The 21,510-nt window shown below is 41.8% G+C and overlaps 1 protein-coding gene across 2 annotated transcripts in view; it reads right to left on the bottom strand.

Annotated features, from left to right (window-relative positions):
• GTF2E1 (general transcription factor IIE subunit 1) overlaps positions 1-21,510 on the bottom strand; it is a 49,274-nt gene that overhangs the window by 2,711 nt on the left and 25,053 nt on the right. For both annotated transcript variants that reach the window (XM_085572303.1, XM_021548974.4), the window contains exons 3-4: positions 6,973-7,174; positions 2,061-2,308 (exon numbers count right to left, since the gene is read on the bottom strand). In XM_085572303.1, the coding sequence (XP_085428429.1) occupies positions 2,061-2,308; positions 6,973-7,174 (450 nt within the window). The remainder of the gene's footprint in view (positions 1-2,060; positions 2,309-6,972; positions 7,175-21,510) is intronic.

Here is a 21,510-nt window from a genome sequence, read left to right as displayed (position 1 = left end):
CAAAAACCCAAAAGACCTCAAAAAGCACCACAAAACAAAAAACAGAACCAAAAATTAAATATGGGGGGAAAAAAAAAAAAAGTCTAAAAAGTAGGACAGGCTCCCTGTGGCAGACTTTCTGTCTTACACCAAAAGATGTTGCCCATGAACAATTGCTGGAGCTGAGGTTTTGGCATTCTGCCTTCATACAGGCAGCCACTTGCCCACTCTTCCAAGACACAGACCCTCGTGGTTTCAGCACCACATCCAGGCAGGCAGGTCCCAAGTCTTTCCCCTCCCCAGTCAGAAATGTGCTGGTTACGAATTTCAACTTGAGATTAAAAAATAATGTGAAGGAAGTAAGTTTTGCATTTAGCACTAAAAGCCAGGGCACTTTGTGGTCACTCCTTTCCTGTGGTAAAATGAAGGCCAAAAGAACCACACCTAATTTCACCAGAATTCTGTTTTCACTGTAAATAAAGTTGTAGTAATGGGTGATGACTACAACTACTAATACTAGAGCACTGCCAAATTCCTGAAAGAAAGAATAAAGGCATTGTGTTGGCAGTCGTGTGCTCAGCTCACTGCTTGTGACTGTGGAGCAGAAAAGGCTGTAGGAGAGCATCTCTGTGAAATAATATAGCTCATCACACTGAGAGCTGTGAAAGGACAACAGCCAGAGTTAGCTCCACAAAGGCTGACTCTGTGGCTCAGAGGGGCTGTATGTTGCTTGCAAGAACTGTTTCTGCCAGATCCAAGCAGTGAATCTTTTCTGTCAATGGTCCCACGTTTCTGTCCTTCCTGTTTATGTGTTGCAGCAGCAATTTCAGGCTATTTCCACAAGCTCCCTCTTTGATCTCCAGTAGCTGAGGAGGTTAAGCAGTGATGCCAATATCCTGTAAGGAGATATTCCACCTCCATGTCCCTCAGTGACTTCTTGGGAAATATTTATGCTGTGTATATCAAAAGTTGTCTCAAGGAGTTGATTTAAAACTACAGGTGAATTGAATGTCTAGCAGAAAAATGGGGTGAGAACTCACCATGGCTGGTGAGTAACAACAAAATCTGCTACATACTGCAGGAGCAGGTTGTTCAATCATCTCACTTTGCTTAATCTATTTGAAAAATGTTTTGGATCCATAATACACTTGAAAGGCATTACATGTGAACAAGTTCTTTGGGTATCTTGTGACCATTATATCACATCTATTTTCTTCCCTTCTGCTACACCTAAGTAGTCCACTCCTCCCCTGAACATGGCACAAGTTCCAGGGTCACATACTCACACACATGATTCCCTTTTGCCATATTTTCCTGCTAGGGCAACAGTTTCAACAGTTTCAGTCCATAATTCTAAAATTTATCTATTGACTCAATCTTGTAAAAATCAAAAAAGGTCTCCATTTCCAGTTTTGGCATGGAAGCTTAAAAAGCACACATACCAACGCAGAATGTTTCTACTAATGGTTATAAGACCATTAGTCTGTGGATAACGTGACTCCCAGATGAATGAAAATAAAAGCAGAGATAATGAGAAACAAACAGAAGGGAATAAAGACCCACCTGTCATGGTGACAGACCTTCCAACTGTACTTTCAGAAGCTGTATTTCTGAGTATTGTTCAAATATAACGAGTTTTGAGAAACTATTATCAAGAAGACTGGGAGTATATAAACAGTGCTGGTAGATTTAGTAGACTTCAGGGTCACTGAACATTAATAAATATTATTTTTCAGCAGTGACCTATTAGGGAGACACCTTTCTAGATGAAACTGAAAGAACTTAATCTAGAAGCAATAAACTCTCAAGGTAGAAGACAACAGTTATTTAACATTTTAGAAACCCCCCCAGAATTTCATGGACAACTCCTCAGCTTTACTGACCTAGATTTCCATCCTGGATCTAAGGAATTTTTACATCTGCCTACACACAGGTGCTTTGCACAGCAGAGGGGAGCAGACACACCAGTGTTGGGAACAGCAGCTGCACACACACACACACACACAGCAGAACATGTTTTTGACAGCACTGTAAAGGCCTTGTATAAGCCCAGCAGTACTTCTGCTCTGTGAATTTCTTACCATCTTTGATTTCATCAGGGTCGTAAGCCCCCTGCACCGTGCTCTCCCGCAGCCAAATGGGTCTCTCTCTGGCTGGCTTTCCTTCACTTGCAGACCGGTTCAGATCCTCCTGGTCCTCCATGCTGATGACAACATTCTGGGTATACAAGTCCTCGTATGATGGTCCCTTTGTAGTCCATGCTTCCCGATGGTGTCCACCTGCAAGACCAGCTGCTGCCCCTGAACCAGCACCAGCTGCACGCTCCTTGCTACATGAAAGGTAAAGAGAGAAAAACAGAGCTCTCAGAACAAGTCCCTCCTTAGACAAAAATACTTAAATGATGATTAGTTATCATCTGCACTGAGAACTTTCATTCTCAGTTCTAACATGTGCCACCAGGAATTTCTGTGCCAGCTTGCTGGTCTGGGAAACTTGCGGATCTCTAGTGGGGAAACCCTACATAGGGCCATGGCAACATCCACCACAGACACTGAAAATAAGAGGCAGCACTAGAGATGCAAATACACTTAGGTTAAAACAAGCATAAAATCCCTGAATTCCCTGAAACAGAAGCCACAGCAGCAAAACACAGTCAAACAGTAGTCTGGTATTTGAAAAAGTCTCTTTTTGGCCTTCACACAGCAACCAAATTCTGCATTAAAAAAGCACGGAAGTTTAACCAAGGTAGATAGTAGGCCCAGGGACTCAGCATGCTCAGAGCTGTGAACTGTTATTAATAACAGGATTCCTGAAGGAGTCAACTCACCATGAAAAACACAAGTCAAACCTTTGCTTGAATTGTGAGTGACAATGCACATAAGAAGACACCTCTCCTGTGCTATACAGGCGACCCATACTATCCACAGACACAGCCTTGGGAGGACTGAGGAGTCCAGGCAGAGAAGAAGGAGAGAGCACCTTCAAACCAGAGGACTAGGGCTGGACAAATAGCTTTGTGTACTGATGGAGTGCAGGAGGAGATAGAACTGTCTTCACTGCGGAAAAAGTGGAGAAGTAAAGGTGCTGACCCATGTGAAGGGTATGGCAGTCAAAGCCCAACCCTCCTTTGCTCTAAGCACATTTCCCTGCAGGGCCCCTTCTAACTCACAAGACTGATGGAGAAAAACATTCCTGCTTGGATCTGATCAAAAGAGGATATCAAGTGAAATATTTTCTGCACACTGATGATGGCAATGAGCCTAAAATACACACTGGCCTGTGCTGCTACGTATGTAGAGTGGGAAAAACCAAACGTGACTGTTCCTCTACTTCAGATTGAGATTTCATCTTTTCAGAGAAACAAATCCACTGCACACTGCACCCACCCTCAGCCATATAACTTCAATCATCCGATTGACAGGGGTAACTACAGCTTTTCATGAGGAACAGCCCTTCCTTGACTCCTTCTCTTGTCCAGATGAAATTCATCAGGGATATACCAGGATGCCAGCTGAGCTGACAGTTGTCATCAGTGAGCATGGTTCAGTTGCTGCTGTCTACCCAATGACCTTTTCTCCAACCAAGAAGCTTAAAATAAAGTTGCATTTGGAGAAGACCTGATTAATGTGTGGGTTTTTTAGTTCAGCAAGGACATTACCGCTTTAATTAGTTTGATTAACTAATTCTGTTGGGATTTTTAGGGGTAAACAGTGAGGGAGCATTACACATGTAGGTGAACATTGCTCTTCCCCAAATAAAAAATATCAGTGTGTTCAGCCACAGTGTTGATCAAGAGCTACTCACAGCCTCTCAGTAGTGGAATGGCTGGGATCTGTTAACAAAATACTTCACAGCATCCTTGTTAGCACGAATGGTGTCCTTAGCAATCCTGCAGCCAGCTCGGCTAGGAGAGCTTCACAGCAGCCTTGAATTTTGGGGCAGAAGGCTCATGCGCATGTATTGCTTATGTAACCTAAGGAACCACACAGAGACCTTCTCCCCAACGTGTTATTTCAAGTGTTGGTACCTTTCAGCTCTCCAAGACAGGCGTGTGTTCTGTGAAAAGCACCACTCTGCTTCCCACACAATAGAAATCTCTAACTAGCGTTTCCCTGACGATTTTATGTAATCCACTTTCCTCACAGGATGCACAATGCAGCTCTCCCTCCCCATGACTACAGCGTGACACTAAACCCTCAGTAGTGCCAGGAGCTACCTAATAATACTTCTGCACAGAAGCCCCTGTGAGTGTGCCTGAAATTGACTTTTTTCCTATCCAGAACCATTTAACAGCAAAACACTTATTCCATGACGTCAGGAACGTTTCAAAAATGAAAGTAACACTTCTAAGAGACACCTACAGTACTAATTACTTCATGTCATCTACTGCAATGTCCTACACTTGAGCTGGAACCATCTAGACACTTTCTGTCTAATTTTGGACCCCAGTGAGCTTTGCAAGTGTGCTTCAATTGATGTCTCTTTATCTTCAGTGATGCTGTTGGTAGGTGTGAGCATCACCCCAAGACTACCTGAGCAGGGAAACACTTCATTCTGCAAGAAGAGAACTTACTGTTTAGCAACCAGTTCCAAAGTACAGGATTAGACACCATGGACCAGGCACCAACAAAAGGCCAGGTGTGGGAGCTGCCTTACAGGCAGCACAGAGCAGATAAAGGGACCTCCTAAATCCCTTTCTCTCTTAGATCCACAAACTACTTTTCCCCTACCTTGCTCTAGACTTCACATGGACACCCTGCAGGCAGGAACTGTGGCAGCTCAGTGGCCCAGATGTGGCTACTTTTAGTCTGTTTTATTCACCTCGATGGAAATCCCTTAATGAGTAGTTTAGCTGTCTCTAAAGGCAACATAAATAGCCCTTGACACAGCTGAGGTATGGCCCACAGAAACCACACTGTGCAGTGGGCAAATAGCTTCAAATTTTCATCTCAATCCTGCCCAGACTATTAAGAAAGGTCTTGGATAATGGGGATAACTCTCTTTTTTTTGCCACATTTGAGATAAAACACATTTTCACTGTGCTGCCCTTAAGAGCTTCAACTTCACAACAGACAACCCATGGTTCTTGACAGCATGACCACAGAAAATTAATTCTGTGAAGATTTTTGTTAATTGAATCATGCTATTTTGACATAAGGAAATAGAAGGGTTATTAAAATCCATAATTTTTCAAAAACCACTGAGAAGGGCTTAAGTAAAGCAGGTTTATTTTGAAACCTGTGGGGCTAATTCATGCTCTCCCATGATTAAGAAAATGAACAGTCTTAGGAAAACATAAATGAAGATCAACCCAGTTTCCCAGGGCAGGTGAATGACAGTTATGCAGTGCCAGTGGGACCACTCATAGCTGTAACTCTCCTGAAAACACGTGAAGTTACCTAAGTTACTGCAAAGAGAAGATGCAGGCATTTTGTGACCTTTTTGGTTTGTTTTGGAATCACCAACTGTCAGTTTTGTCAATAATTTCAGACACTCAAGACTCCATCAAAGCAGAGAGGATAAATAACCTAGGCTTGGCACTTAAAAAAAATCTCACAGCAGTGTTTTCATGGAATTAGCTGCTTTGAATTAATAAGAGTTAATAAATAATTAAATCACTGTATGTGCTGAAACAAGTTGTGTTCAAGTACGCATTTAAAAAGCTGCCTATTTATTTTGTCATTTCTTGCACAGAGTAATTAATCATTTACGATGTTTTTTAAGTATTTAAGAGTCAAGTGAGTGGGCGCTGCTATTTAATCATGGGACTGCACCAGGCCTCTGCTGTGATAATTTCCTGTACACAAAAAGGGAAGACTGAAAAATTACTCTCTTTTTGGTAGGGTTATCCCAGTTCTACTACTTAAACTACTGAAAAGGGATTTTAAAGCAAAGTCTAATGATTCAGCTTGGGTATAAAGGCTTCAAAGAATTCCCCATATCACCAAAGACATGTTGAGTGACCTTGGAAAAATCTTTTCTGCTCTTTATATTGCTTCTGTTTTTCTATCAGAATGATGAGGAAAAATAGCTACCTTCTTGGCTAGAAAAAGACTATGAATAGACAAAGAATTTTTATTATATTAATTAGAAGCTGTCTAGCATGAATATATGAGGAACATTCTTTCTCAAGGTTAGCCTGAGAGAAAAGAAAGAGTATCTTGCTTGCTCTCCTATTAACTAAAGTCAAGCACCCCAAGGCACTGTGGGAATGCTTCCCCTCATGGTACAGTTCTTTTCCCCCATGTGTATAATTAATTTTTTTTTAAATACAGAGAAGCGCATCACATTTCACCACAGCTGACAAAACTGACAGCTCCCCACATCTTTTTGCATTATTTAAACATCATCTGTTTTTGTAAAGCTAGGAATGTTCTGAAAGAAACATTCATATCATGGGTAAGAACACTTAAAGGAGTTTTTTGATTCCAACATGGTCTTCTTCTGAAAAGAAGAGGTGTGTAACAAGTTGGACAAAATCAGAAGAAAAAAACTGCTTATTACAAGTATTGTCTTCAAACTAGAATGCTGCAATATGAGGATTTGAAATACAAGGTGTGGACTGCAGATAGCTTTATTTCAAAAGCTGGGTAGGAGCAAGGAACAGATGATAGCTAAGTATTTGAGAGATAGAAGACAGCATAGGTAGCACCTTCAGAGCTTTGTCAAGCAGCTGCATTTTTTAACTATTGGGCCAAGGGCTTGGTGTGCATACCAGCTGCAGCATGGCAAGCAACAGGCAATTCAAGCATCCCACCTCACTGAAAAACACATGCAGAGGGCTGACCAGAAGAACAGTTATTTGCCTTGTTTAGTAAAAAATGGTTACAGCCCTCTGTCATCTTGTAAACCACACATCCCTGGGACAATCTGTCAATTGTTTCCATAGATGCTGCTGTACAAGTCTTGCACAAGGTTTGGGAAAGCCCCGCAGAGCAGAGGAACACTCTACAAGGAAGCAGTGCTGTGAGGAAAGACCAGGCACGCTCCCACCTCTGCTTCAGGGCAGGAATCTCTGTGGGTTCTGGCTCCAGGATTTCATAGGCTAAGTTAACGTCTTCCGTCTCACGAAGCAGCGCGTAGATGGGCTCGATCTGCTCATTAAATCGTGCCACGAGTGTCCTTGCGTCCTTTTTGGGCATTGCCGACTCATCTTCTTCCACTTCAGTCTCACAGAACGTACAGCGGAAAGTTCCTAAAATGAGAGAAGTTGCTCAGTTGGAAGGAAAGCAGCAGGCCCAGCTCCTCATGCAGCCTTCCCAACAGCAGTATCCTGCTGTTCCCTTAGCTGGATGCTAAGGAGTTCTTCTGCCCCGAAAATCCCTTCCCACACACGGTGTACCTGGTTATTATTCAAGCAGACAACAAAGGAAGCATTTTGATACCAGCCAGGGATACCCAGCTGGGTACAGTTTCTTGCTCTGAAAAGCCCAGATAGGCTGCAATACCTCTAGTGAGACATCTCCTAATCTCCCCCCTTCCTTGCTGCACATTTTAAATGTCAGCTATGACTGGGCTGTGATAAAAAGCTACACAGTATCCTCTAAGGAGTTCAAATATCTTCTGTTTCAGGTGCCTGCGCTGCTATGCCACACCAATAGGCTGATTTCACAATAAAACAGTGCAGTTTTACACTGCACCAACCAGACTGCAGTAACTGCTAATCTAACCATTGTCACTTTGCAGCTACTGCAAAAAAGAGATGGCCTCTCTTTCCATTTCAGGGCCAAATCAGGCAAAAAAGTCATTACTGCAGAGCAGCCAATGCGAAAACTAATCCCACCCAACTCCCATACCAGCTTCTTAAAATCACAAATGTTAAGAAAAGAATCATGTGAATAGCAGTTAAAAATAAGTTTGTTTTGCAGACCTCATCAGGATCTATAAAAACAGGTCAGACTGAAATGGCTACATGGCAAAGCAGCTACAAAAAACCCACTGAACCCCTGCACAGCAGCTTTTGGGTTTCATCACTCCATCTGTGAGCAGGGCCCTTGGGGTGGTACACGCACAGTTGGACCTTTCCATCTGGTCTGCTAGGAGGGAGCAGAACACTGTAAAGGCTTCGTCTTGCAAGTGCTGGACTGGGAACATACTCCTGCCACCTCAGAACATGACATCCAGAGTGATGCTCACAGGCTTCTTGATTTCTCTTTCCCCTGGGTGATATTTTTTATTTATCCATTCTGTGACACCCATGCACATCTAGCCTCACCTCTCAATACCCCAATGAAGAAACTACAAGATCTTTTCACCAAGAAGAAGCCTGAGGATAGGTCCTCCCACAGAAATTATAATCTTATGTATAAAAATCAGAATTAGAATCAGTATTGAAGTCTGCTATGTCACCAATGCTATGGACAAACACAGTCAAAAGAACAGGGCTTGCCAGGGCACTTGGGCATGATGTAATGAGACAGGCTGGCAAGCCAGGGCTTCTGGTATCTTGGTTTGCTGCTTACACAGATTTGCTAGTGTTGTCACTTCGTTTTTCAGCAGACCTCCTTCCCTGCCTGTAATGCAGTGATAAACGCAGACCTAACTTCTTCAGTGCCGGTTGTGAGGGCTAGACAATGCTCACACTCGTCTCAGCAAACACAAAAAGCACTGTTTATGACAGAAGGGAGATCTGTTGCCTCTCACCAGTCTGTAGAGATGCAGTTTTTGTACCCTGGCACCATCTGAAGCAGCTTTTGCTCATTGTTACTCAGAAATTAATGCATGCTGTGTATGTGGCCTGTAATATGGACACATTTCCTGCAATAAAATCCTCTCTTTAGAAAGTTTGTCTTACCGACATGCAAAAGCCAGAGCAGCCAACAACAGCACTATGCAAAGTAAAAGACAAGTGGATAAAGTGCTCTTCTCTCTTTTCCAAGCACAAAACACTTTGCTTACTTTTTTCCAGGCTGTAAAACCTGTCCCTACTGATTCAGAACTGTCCATTATATAAGCTGTCAGTCCAGTAAAAACTGAACCCAACATTTGGTCTCCTAATCCCACATCTGAGACTATCAGTGCGACATAAATTGAATCAATTAAAAATAATTAGTACATTTCAGTTCCCATAATTAACTACGGGAACAAATGCAGGTTAATGAAGAACACTCCCCTCTTTTTACACACCCCCCAAGTCCTGTTACATGTTCCTGAGACAGCTCAGACTTTTCACACTTCCATCTGTGAACCCCATGAGTATCTGCAAAAGATTAAGATCATAGGGAGAATGGTTCCAATTCAGAGTACCAAAAAATCAGAAAGTAAATACAGCTCTAATGAAACAGAACTCCTAAAGCTATCATGGATTTGCTGCAACTTCCACCCCTCAGGGTTCATAATAAGCAAAAAAAAATTAACAGATGAATTATGTAAAGAAACTGGGAATGAGTGAAATGACAAGCTTCCTCCATTAATATGCTGTTTTTTTTCAAGGTGATGCAGCATTTCACAAGAGGCATATGTGATTAGAGAGCTGGGAAGCTGCTTTGCCATGGCAGATGGCATTTACAAGTGGCAAACCTCTTCCATTAGTTTTTAAGAGGTCAGAAAATGTCACCAAAGCTTTTATGACATGGCACATCACATCAGCAGTGACACATGTTCCTTTCAGATATGAATTGCATGTGACAAACATGAAGTGGAGGCCATCCAAAGGCTGAAAACTGCAATGTTTCCACTCCAACTATGTATTTTTTCCTTCAGCCCTTACACAACAGAGTTTTTAAATTCCAAAATGCTGCATAAACCAGGACTAACGGATATCCTGGAACAAACAGACATGAGGCTTTTCTGCATCTTGGAAATGCTAACAGAGAGCACATACATCCCCTTCTTTGAACACATGCTCAGGCACTGAACAGACCTCTTTGGCTGCACACTAAAAACCAGCCATCTGAAAGAGATCTCATATGCTCCCAGACTCTGGGGGGCAGATATGCTGGCTCCCCAAGGCTTACCAAGATTAAAGCAGCTGAAACTCTGAAGTATGGGGCCAGAATATTTAGAGATAATTCCTAATGACTTGATTTCACTTGAGAGAAGGAAAAGGTCAACCACCCACACACACTGAAGGCAGGATGTCCAAGTGTGCAAGCAGCATCTGCTACAGTTAACACATTTAACTGGCTATAGACTCCTGAGTCTGAGCCCAGGCCCTGCTTACACCCCTGTCAAAGGATTCAAGCCTCACCCAAGCCCAACAAGGGGTCTTCAACTCTGTCCTTTGGGATGCTGCCCAAGACTCTCACTGCTCTCTTAGAAAACTATTTGATTTTCAACCTCAACTTATTCCCATTCATCTCAAACCTAATGACTGTTTTGCCAAGAACTGTACCTCATCTCATCAGGTTTCCATCTTGCTGTTAATCCTTCAGGTGTATTTACAAACGGCGGTCTTATTCATCCCTCAGTCTTCATTTTGCAAGTCCATATATTCTTCTTTACCTTTTAATTCTGGCCACCCATTCTTTTGACTTTGCTAACAGTCTCACTGTCCCTTTGTCCAGTTTGCTCTCATCTTTCTGCTGTGAACACTGAAGTATAGACAAGTGTCCAGATGAGATCTCCCAAAAGCTTAAAGGCATTAGTGCTTCTCTGATAGCCACTGAGACCTTTTAAAAGGTCTCAGTGTAAGAGACCTTAAGGTCGCACACTGTAAGAGACATCATGAAAGTGATGCCTCAACTATCACAAGTAAGCAATGTTCCCAGATATTTCTTTTCCTTTGTATCTTTCCTTCTCTGTAGTTGTTAGTTGATGAACTCCTTGTTTACAGCAGACATTTGCATTAGATGGTAGGTGCATGACACTACTTCATAGTATAATCTTTCAGCTCCTTTATATTCCTCCAGCTTTCACCCTTATCCAATTCTTTTTTCTTGACTGCATCACAAAACATTAAGTTAATTTATTTTCAAAATCTCCCACAACCTTCTTTTAGAAGTAGCATTATTACCATTACATGGTGAGTGAGCTGAGGCACAGATGGCATAATTTCAGAAGTATTTGCTGATTTGAGCAGCACTTGATTTGAGATGCTTTTCTGAAACTTCCTTTTCAGAACAGAACGTGCAATATTCTTACCATTCTTCTTTCAGACTCTAGGATTGGGCATCTCCAATGAGTTACATACAGTAGGTAATGACAGCCTCTGAAAAGCTTAAAATGACTAGTTCAACTTCACACAAACTCAGATGGCCTGGAAGACCAGATCATGTTCTTGTGGCTTCTAAAAGCCACTTTCCTCAAGTAATTCTCTGACTCTTACACTGTATTTTTTCTTTTTCTGCAGCACGCCAGACAAAAAGTGCATTCTATAAGCATAACTCCTCTCTCTCATTGAGCAAAGCATGTTTTGGCAGAGGGAGGAATTACATCACAGGAAAAAAGTTACAGGATGCACAAGCAACTTTAGTTTAGCACTCCTTAATCCCAAGCGCTTCACCTGATGTTAAAATGAAAGTATAAAGACCCTGAGGAAAGGACAGGAGTTTCCTAGGTCCCTACCACCAGGAAGGCAGACAAATGGCTCCCACCACGGGATGCTGTGCCAGCAGCCATACGGTTCATCTGCAGACCTGGAGCCCTCAGTTCCGCACAGGCCTCTGCCACTTGACTCGCCAAAGGCAAGATGACAACCTGCTCATGCTGCAGGGGAGAGGATGCTGCCTGCTTCCTCGAAGGGAGCATGAGAAGGAAACACCTTGGGTGCTGCTCTAGCTTCTTGAAAGAGAGGTGCTTTGTGGGAATCTGCTATTCTACCTGCTAGCCCAATGCCTAAAGTTTCCTATCCAGCTCTTCCCATCTGCTTCCTATCCCAGTTCCGGGCTTTTCCTTCTCTGATAGTCCTATTCTCCTCGCTGTCCTGCTTTTTCAGCCTGGGCTTCACTCACTTCTCTGTTCATTCTTCTTTTCCTGGACTTCTTTTTCCAATTTCAGCCTCTTCTCATTCCTGTGCCTCTCTGCCCCACACTCTTAGATCACCTAATTCTGCCTCTTGATTTGAGCTCTGGTCACCAAACTAATTTCCTGTTTCAAGCCAGAGAGATGGAATATCTTTTCACAGCACCACCTATCATTCAGAACAATACTACATAGGCAAAAGAATATACGTTTTTCTGGTTTCCCCTTCCATTTTCTCATCAGCCCATTCTTCAATACAGCCAAACTGTTTTTAATTAAATTTTCCTAAGCAATTTAAACATAGTCAGACACATAGAATGGGAAAAACTCACCATACAGTAAGTTTTTGACAAAGTTTTGAACAGAACAAAAATCACAGAACAATTCCTATGCCTTCCCTCCACCAACGAGCCAATCTCATGTAATGAAAATACTTAGCAACCTAAGTAACAGGCAGTGCTGTCAGTACAAATTATAATTAAGTTCCTTTCATTTAGCATTGATTTTTAAGATTTAGAGGACGGTTTACAGCAGCACCTAAAGGCATATCTCTGCTGAATCATTAAAGACACAAATAATAGGCCAAGTGGCTACAACAGACCTGGATCATCAGTTACCATAATGTACTCTATGTTAGGCTATAAGGACACTCAACCTACTAGAAGGGGCAACCTGAGGGGTTAAATGAAAGCAAAGAGAGTTTTAATGACCTTAATGGACTGATCTGGTAACAAAGCTAATTGTTAAATCAGTTGATTGTTAACTGGATTAATCATAATGCAGATTAGACTGTGGCAGCTGTTGTCCTCTAGTGACTCCCTTAAACAGACTTTTCAGCCGTCATCAAACTGTTCTCACCTTCTCAACGAGAAAGCAATCCAGTGTGTCCGAGTGGGAAATGCACTCCTGCCACACAGAAAGATGAGTCTGCCGTTTATTTCCTAAGTCAGCCTTCTCTGGCCCCATCCTCTTTTCTCCCTGTACTGGAAACCCATAGTCCCTAGTACATTCCTATTCACATATGAGTTCCAAAAATGCAGCTGCTTTAGGTAAAAAACAAGATAAAAAACACCAACAAAAACTGTCTCCTGAACACCACAGCAATACACCATTCTCTCCTGCAAGTAATTCAGTGATTCTACACATGCAATAAAAGAGACGGTTACAGAGCACAGTGTGTTACATAAAATGTAATGCCACTTCTCGTCTTTCTGAGACAGGTTTCATGGTCCACTGGATCTTAAGCTCCTGGGGCCACTCCACAGCCCAGGGCTGATTGCAGTACTCTCTCTTGAAATGTGACACAGAAAGTTTACTTTCTTATATTAGTCCTGTTTGGGATAGCCCAGAACAGACCCTGTTGTCAGAACTCATGGTATGAAAACAAACACTAGGCCACGTGTAGAAAATGTCAGCATTTTGGGAAGATTCGCTGACCCGCTTCTGTAATAAAACATCCAGTTTTCTAACTATGAAGAAGATCTGGGATATTGCAATCGAGATCAGTAGCCTTGCTCAGAGATGGTGACAGGGCAAATGCAGAACATGTGGGTGATACCTGAAAGCAGAGAACTGCGCAGTTCATGGGCCAGTGTGGCCCAGAGAAGGTTACTGCAGTGCAGCTTGGAGCCAAGCACACAGCATCCCTCAAACAGCACTGCACCCAAATCACCATGCTCGCTGCATGAGGCCCGAGCAGATGCTAAATACAGATCCTGCCCCCAAAACTGACAGCTCTCCTAGTAACAAGCTCATGAACTACAGCATCTTCTCCATCCCCCTACTCTTTTTCTGAAGACCTAATACCAGATATATACAATTACCATTATGGGCAGGAGGCACAGCAACAATCAATACTGTACACTGCTGGACACATCCTAGAAATTCTGTCAGATCCTAGACAGAAATTTGCTAAAACATTTTTCTATCACAGTTCTGCCTCAGACAATTGAGGAAGCATGTGGAGTGCACATTAGAAAATGTCAAGCATGGCACTTTAGCTAAAAATGGGGCTAGGAACAAATAATGTAAGTAATACTATTATCTGAAGATTTTAAACTCTTTATTAACTTTTTCACAATATCTGAATTATTTAAAAATTGCGTAATCTACTTTTTACAAATGGGATCAAGACTCCACAATGAAGTAAAAACAACCCCTCCTTTCAAGTTTATGTGCCCCAAATCTTGATTCAGTTTTTCTCAAGTCTGTACATATTCTAGCATAAATCCTACTGAGTCAACAGCTATGAGACTGATCAATCTCAGTATCAGACCATAAGGTTTTAAGATAGGTTTCTGTGAGTTAGAGAATGAGTAATGACTGTTCACCTTCTAAAAGCTTGTCTTCACTGAACTGCTGTTCAATATGAAATGGGACTGTGTAGTGGAGATAGGAGAGTAAAATCCAGGTTCCTGAAACAGCATTCAACTCCCTAGCCAACAGGTTTGGGAAGGAGTCATACATACTCCTACCCACCAAATCAGCCTTTGAAAATGGGTGATTGAAAAGAGCTTATTCTATAAATTTATTAAGTAGAAAACCCAGTTTTCTACCATACAATTTAACACAATTTCATAATACATGCATACCAAGATACAGCTCTGACTTTTGAGTATCTATTTTGAGCCTTAATAATGCTTTTAAAACATTTTAATATTAAACACGTTTAATACAGATTCAGAGTATTGAATTGCCCATCAGGTATTAAACAAAGAGTAAACATTTCATTTGGGATAAATGTCAATCAGTTTCCTTTCAAAACTTCTATTCTTCTAATATAGATGTAGCAGCCACCTCATTTAAGGGCACTCCTGCAGTAGCACTATTTCTGATTCAGATGAGGTAATGCTGCCAGAAACGTGTTCAGAAGATTTCAAAACTGCAACTCAGTAACACATGAAAAATGATCAATTTGTTCAAAAAAATAAAAACAAGATGATAACAACAGCAACAAAAGAGATAAAGGCATACTCTTCAACACACAGCAGGAATAGAAAAAGATGAAAGAAACATATTTTATAATTGTCATTAAACAGTGCCTCACTATAATCAGAAGGAAATTTCACTTAGCCATTGCATATGTTCATGTATTATTTATTCTTCCAGAGAGCAGTGTGTAAATGTATAAAAATTGAGGGACTGGCAGTCCTGGAAACAGAAGGTCCCTCTGTTAAGCTGCAGAGAGGATTTTACTCCAGCAGTTACATTATCCTAGGCATAATTTGGAAGAATGGTGGTGCTAGAATGTTGTTACAGATGGCTAAGAATAGTGTTCCAGCACTCATTCCGGACTGTCTCGGCACAAAATGAACCCTGCAGTTAACAACAGAAGGAGGAATTGCCAAGATAAGACACCCTTGGCAACACCTTCAAATACATAGGGTCAGCATTCTTCCTTGGAAATCTCAAGTGTTTGGGGACAGGAAAACAGAAGGTTTCAGAGGTTTCTTCTAGAATGCCCTGTTTCAGGCAATGGCAAATGTTAAATACCTTCCCCATGCCTGAGATCCACTTGTTAAACTACACTAGCCCTGCTATTTTCTGAGAGAGATCTTTTCTTCCATGTTCACTGCCACTACCAAATCCCTTCAGTAATATACATGTTCCTGAACAGAGAGATCCAGAACTCTGGCACATCTACTGTGCTACTTATACTCCAAGAGCGCTTCAAATTCCACTGCTCATAAATGGCAACAACTTAAATCCTTTACTTTCAAATTCTCCTCAGAGAATTCAGAATCAGAGTTCAAGCGCAGCAAGAAAAATCTCCCACATCAGCACCCAGAGCCACCAACAGAGAACAATGCAGATTAATTTTCAAAATGGCATTTTTTGCCTTATTATAATAAACTCCAGTTAAAAAGAAGGGCACCCAAGGGACACACACTGGATGCTGAGACTTTGCATTTCATATAAATCTGCTCCTGTACATACCAGAAATCTACTTAAGAAAAAGGAACAAGAACAAAATCCTTAAACCATGGTCCCAAGGCAGTATTTGAAAGGCTAACGGGACCAGTATCATAAGTGTGCTTGGGAGGCAGCAGCTGGAAATAGGAAGAGAGGAATTAAAGGAGGAGCTCCAAGCCAGCATATTGTTTCCAGTCTTAGTTTCAACAGCATCACATAATGGAATGGGCCAATGCCAAGAGGACAAGCTGCTCTTAAGTCTACTTCTCACTTTTTGTTTCCAAGATGTTTTGGAGGTCCTTAACAATAAACAAAGCAGTTTTTTTCTGATGTTGGTTACTTAAGAATAAAGACAATTACCAGAACAGATGTCACACTACCCTCCTTCTTCAAGGTCTTGAAATAATTTATGGACAACATTGACCAACTGTTTACTGGTGGAAGAGATCATGCTCCTAGCTTGCAGCTTTTGAAGGTGCCTCAGCACTGCAAAAATATACATCAGTATGTGATAAGAATGAATGCTGCTTTTCAGCTGGCTTTCTGCTGGTAATGTGAAGGATGATGCAAGGCAGCATTTTCTACTCAACTAACTAGGATTCTCAACCATACATAAGGTAACAGATCTCCTTAAGAAACTTCTGCACATACCCTTTGCCTGGAAGTGCCACCTTTTACCTGCTGCCTTACATGGTATTTTTGTCAATCTATCGATGCATTCTGTATTTCTCACATTTTAGCACATGAAGCCTCACTTTTTATCTGCCATGAAGGAAACAGAAATACCCATGAATTCTTTTTTGTTCCTTCAGACTTTTTTCTGGATAGTCAAGCCACCTGCTGTTCTCTTTTCTCCTTAATGTTATTATGCCTTTTAGAAACTCCTTTGTTCAGAAGTTCTTAGTTCTTTACTCTCAAAGGAAGTATCTTTCCCCTGCTCCAAGTGAAAACTACATGCCACATGAAACCAAGTTCCAGTAGTGCTCCATGAAGGGCCACCTCTCCTGGCTGGGGAAGGATTACAGCTGAGCCAGCTCCCACCTGCAGGACCCCCTGCACATAATCTGGGCCTCAGGCCAGAGCTGGCAGAAGAGAGAGAGGTCCAAAGAAGTGTGATGGACAAACTTCCTCCAAAGACAGCACTTAGTGCTAAACCACCCTTCTTCCCTCTGTCCATGCAGAGCCATTAGAGTAATGGGAGCAGCCCTGAAAGCTTGGGCAGTGCTTCCCAGAGGCGACCAGGGAGGACTCCATTTTCTCATTAAATGTAAAGGAGAATAAATGCAAAGACAGGCTCCTCAGGACTAAGCTGAGCTCCAACTGCAGGACGGTGCCAGAACTGCCATGGACAGAAATAAGGTGGCGGTTTCTAAGTGAAAAAACTGCAAAAATGCCAGGAGGGAACCTTGAGCATAAGGGGAAACTAACACAAACTAGGACTACAAAAATGTTGAAAAAAGAAATTAGGAAGAAATAAGAGGGCACCAGGTGAAACATGCAGGAGAAATTGCTGAGGCTGCTCAGGTACTGGCCCATTTTACAGGGCAGGATCTCTTGTGAAGCCTGGACTGAGGTCTGGGTACCTCTCTCCCTCACTGCCTCAGGGAAAGAAAGAGTAGAGGAGGTGTATTTTTTACCTTCTCTATCCTTTTCTTTTGAGTCTTGCAGGGGGAACCACGTGGGCCTGTACAGGCGAGAGGGACTAAAACAACAGCATGGCCTGGTGAAACACTCACAGGTGCCACAGGCTTTTGTTAATAAACAGAATTTCTGCTAACAACACTTCAAAGACCAAATTCCCAGCACTCTCACTTCTACTATCTGCTTGGAAAGAAGGTGCTTTTTTTCAATTACTGTTCTTCTACAGCTAAAGGCAATTTTTGCCTTCTGTACTGCAGTCTCTCATCACGGGTTTCATGGTAAAACTGAGTAATGCTCACCCATGGAGCCAGGTGCCTCCGCACTGCAGGGTTTGTACAAAACCTCACCAGCATCCAAGCACTTGAAAAGATTTAAAGAGAAAGCCACCCCACGTGCACACAACTTCCTTTAAACCATCCTCTCACTCCAGCAACATGCATACCAAAAGCAGCAGCTTGCAAGGGCAATGAAATAAACAGGTTCCCAAGATTATTTCACTTAGTAAAAAAATAAATAAATAAATAACAAAGGAGATTTCAGGTACTACAGATGCCAAATAGTAAGAGCCTGACCTTCCTGCAGCAGCACACAGAAACAAAGCCAGTGAGACCAGTTTTCAGTTCAGTCTGATTTATGCACATTAATAAATACCCCAGTAAAAAAAATTGTTTTAATTCTCATCATTTCCTACACCAAGCAAGAGAAAATGACTTGGTAGTATCAGGAATACTTTAAGAGAGTTCCTGATCTACAGATTACTGCTGTTGCACATAACCCACCAGTGATCTGCCATCTCAGTCATGAACTGTTAAAGACAGAGGCTGATGAAGCTCATAGCAATGCCAGACAAAGCAACAGGAAGTCTGACACCTGCAAATGTTGAGTACAGAGGTACCACCTCTCTTTATGCCATTCTATCTTATTTCTAATGTATCAAATTAGACCACCTGAAAAATAAAAGCTGAAGCAGTTGAATTCAGCCTTGCCTTGCCTTAACACTCCCTGTTCCATATAGACAGAGCCCTCAGATTATGGTATAACCTAAAACAGCACTACTTTCTCAATAGAAAGTATAAAAGGAGAACAGATTAAAAATCTGAAGAAATAGCAAATTTAACCCAAATATTTGTATTTTTTTACTGCATATTTGTGGAGAATATGCTATTTAAGATAGACTGTACAGACCTGACAGTCTTAGATAAAAAATACTTAGTATATCATCTTTCAAAACAAAGCATAAATTTTCCACAAATTACATCCCAGCAAAACATATCTTTGGACATCAGCTTGGGTGGACTTTGAAAGGAGATACCATGACATAGCCTGGACAACAGAAGCTGAATACACAAAATAAGAAATTTGGTTTAACACATGTTAGTAGCTTAACAAAACAGACTGACAGGTTATCTAAGTGGGCAAATTGATCAAAAACTACCATTCTTTTTTATTACAAAACAATAATCAAGAATGTACTTCCTGTTTTATTTCTTCATGTGATCCATCACTGCTAATTCTTAAACCATTTCATTAACCCCTTTAGTGAAAAAGAAGGTAACAGGGATACTACCCTTCAGATTGCTAAAGCATCAGAACTGATACTGAATTTCAGCTCAGCAGGCTGAGTCAGCTTTTGCCTTGTCTGTTTTGTGAGTGTAGAGATTTAACATTTGTGAAGTGTTTTGAGCACAGCAAGTGTCAAGTCCTTTCCTCTGACACTGATCACAAATCCGAAACAGGTGCATTCATGGATAACATTTCACACTAGCAACAGAGATAGTGCTTGTAAGGGTCCTATAAACCTCTTAAATCTTTTTATTTCGGATTATCTACAACTCTAGTGAAATAATGCAAGAAGAAAGTGACCAAATTTTCCCAGTTGCTTTTCAGAAGCAAAGCACACCTGCAGATATATAAAAGTGTTAGTACATTAAAAAAAACCAAAACAAATCCTAAAAACATTCCTGTTTTGCTTATTAGAGTCTTTTCTCCATCAGAAACTTTTTGTATCTTCAAAACAAGTGATTTTCCAACAATTTATTTTACAGAGCTATTTCTCTGTTCTTTCTTCTCTTTTTCAGGGAAAGCAGTGGCTTCACTGATCATGTGTCACAACAGCTTCTGATTAATTCTGATCGACAACCAGCAGTTAGCTGGCACATCATCATCATCACCCTAGGATGAACAATAATCTGCCTCACCATCTGCTCCCAAATTTATTTTTAACCAGCCCCTGCTCCCTCCAGTGCAGAGCATAGCAGGAATGGCAGCCTTCCCCTGGGAAGTGCTGTGCTGGGAGGTGGTGTCAGGGGCCAAGAGGGGACCATCCTGTCACACACCCCTGAGCACCACAGTGGATGGGAAACAGATGGATAAACGCAGCATCCCAGGAAGGAAAAAGGGCTTCTGCACCAGTAGGGCTGGCAACTGCCTGTTCTCCTCCAGCAGATAGGGAACACCTGCTGGTTTTTCAGTTCCATGGGCAAGTTAGATAAGGTTAAATGAACAGGCCAAGGTGGTAGGAGAACTAGGGGAAAGTGATGGATGTGGACCAGTTACTGATGGGAATATGCATGCCTACTTTTTCCAAGGTCCACCCAAAATTTCAACATAAGAGCTTTTTTGAACACTTCAGCTCACCTCTGAAACTTAAAACTGTGCAGCATTCACAGACAGACACTGGCCCAAGTGAGCTGTGCTGCTGTGCCAGTTAGTGTATGACATCTCTGGTGTAGCACAGACTAGATTCAATAATTTCCTTTGAGAGGGAGCACCAAGATGCTACATCTCATGGAGAAGGAAGATGGGAGGCAGAAGAAAGACAAGCAAAGGCTTGATGAAGGCACAGGTGAGTGAGAAGGTTAATTTTGCAATTGCATAGCCCTGCTTGCAACCTTCAGAAGCATAGTCCAAAGGTGCCAATTACAGGGTCACTGTGGGTATGCCACTGCTCGTAAGTGCTGCTGTCATCAGCAAACTGCCCAGAGACAACACTGCAAGTGGGCACTGATATGTTGCAATAGAGAAAAGAAGGAAATCAGCTGGAACCTAAGCTGTGCACAGCTGGTAAAACAAGTTACACATCTCCGATACACCATCAGCAAGATCTGATGATGATTCCCTCAGAGAAAACAGGGAATTGTTGAAAGCAGGCACTGGGACATGAAGAACTATCAAAATCTCAGGACAAACATGAAGAGTAAAAAGACCAGATCTGAGAAAGAATGGAAACATAGATGGACCTTAGCATGTCTCCAGTTCAGCCTCTTGCATAAATGAGGGCAATCAGACCTGACTGCTCACAACTCTATCTACTGATGTCTTGAAACCTCCCAAGGGTGGAGACTGCACATCTCTGGGTAGTCTTGCTCAAGGTGAAAAGGTCATGTATCAGTTCAGACCCTCTTGTCCTCCAGCCTGGCACGACTGAATATCCTGGCTTTGTCTTCCTGGAGATCACATAATTACAAACACTAAAGAACAGGTATTAGGTGTGATGCAAACTGATGCTGGACTGTCCTGAAAAACATCCTCACTAGGGAGAAAGGCTACAGGTGAACTGACAATAAGGAGGATGTACAACTGAAAAATACTCTCAATATTCTCAGTAAGTAGGCATTAATAATTTGTTATCAGGTGGGAATGAACCAAGGCCCTGATCACAGAATTTTCTAGTGAGTGTCAGGTAACTAAATTTTGTGAATTTAGCTCACAAGTTAAATAATAGGACTTATCAGTGCTTTAGGAGACAGGACTGCCATTCTAAATGGAGAAATGCTTGGAATGAATATAAAGAAATTCAGTAGAGGTTTGTAGAAAATATAGCACTTGAGTTAGGGAAAAAAACAGAAAGAAGAGAAAAAAGAGAAAAAAAAAAAAAAACAAACGAAGGGGGGTGAACCAGAAGGAGAAGGGGGAATTGTTTTGGCAGCACACTGCAAAGAACCTCAGGTTTATAAGAGGACAAAGCCAGGAAGCAAACTTGTTGTGCTGCAAGGAAAGGAAGAAAAAATCTGGCTGCTATGTATATTAATAACTATGTCGTGCATGACTATGACTGTTACTCTCCACAGTATGCTA

The sequence above is a fragment of the Lonchura striata genome, chromosome 1, assembly GCF_050655825.1.
Source record: "Lonchura striata isolate lonStrDom1 chromosome 1, ASM5065582v1, whole genome shotgun sequence".
NCBI lineage: Eukaryota > Metazoa > Chordata > Aves > Passeriformes > Estrildidae > Lonchura > Lonchura striata.
This window is presented reverse-complemented; position numbering and strand designations above follow the sequence as displayed.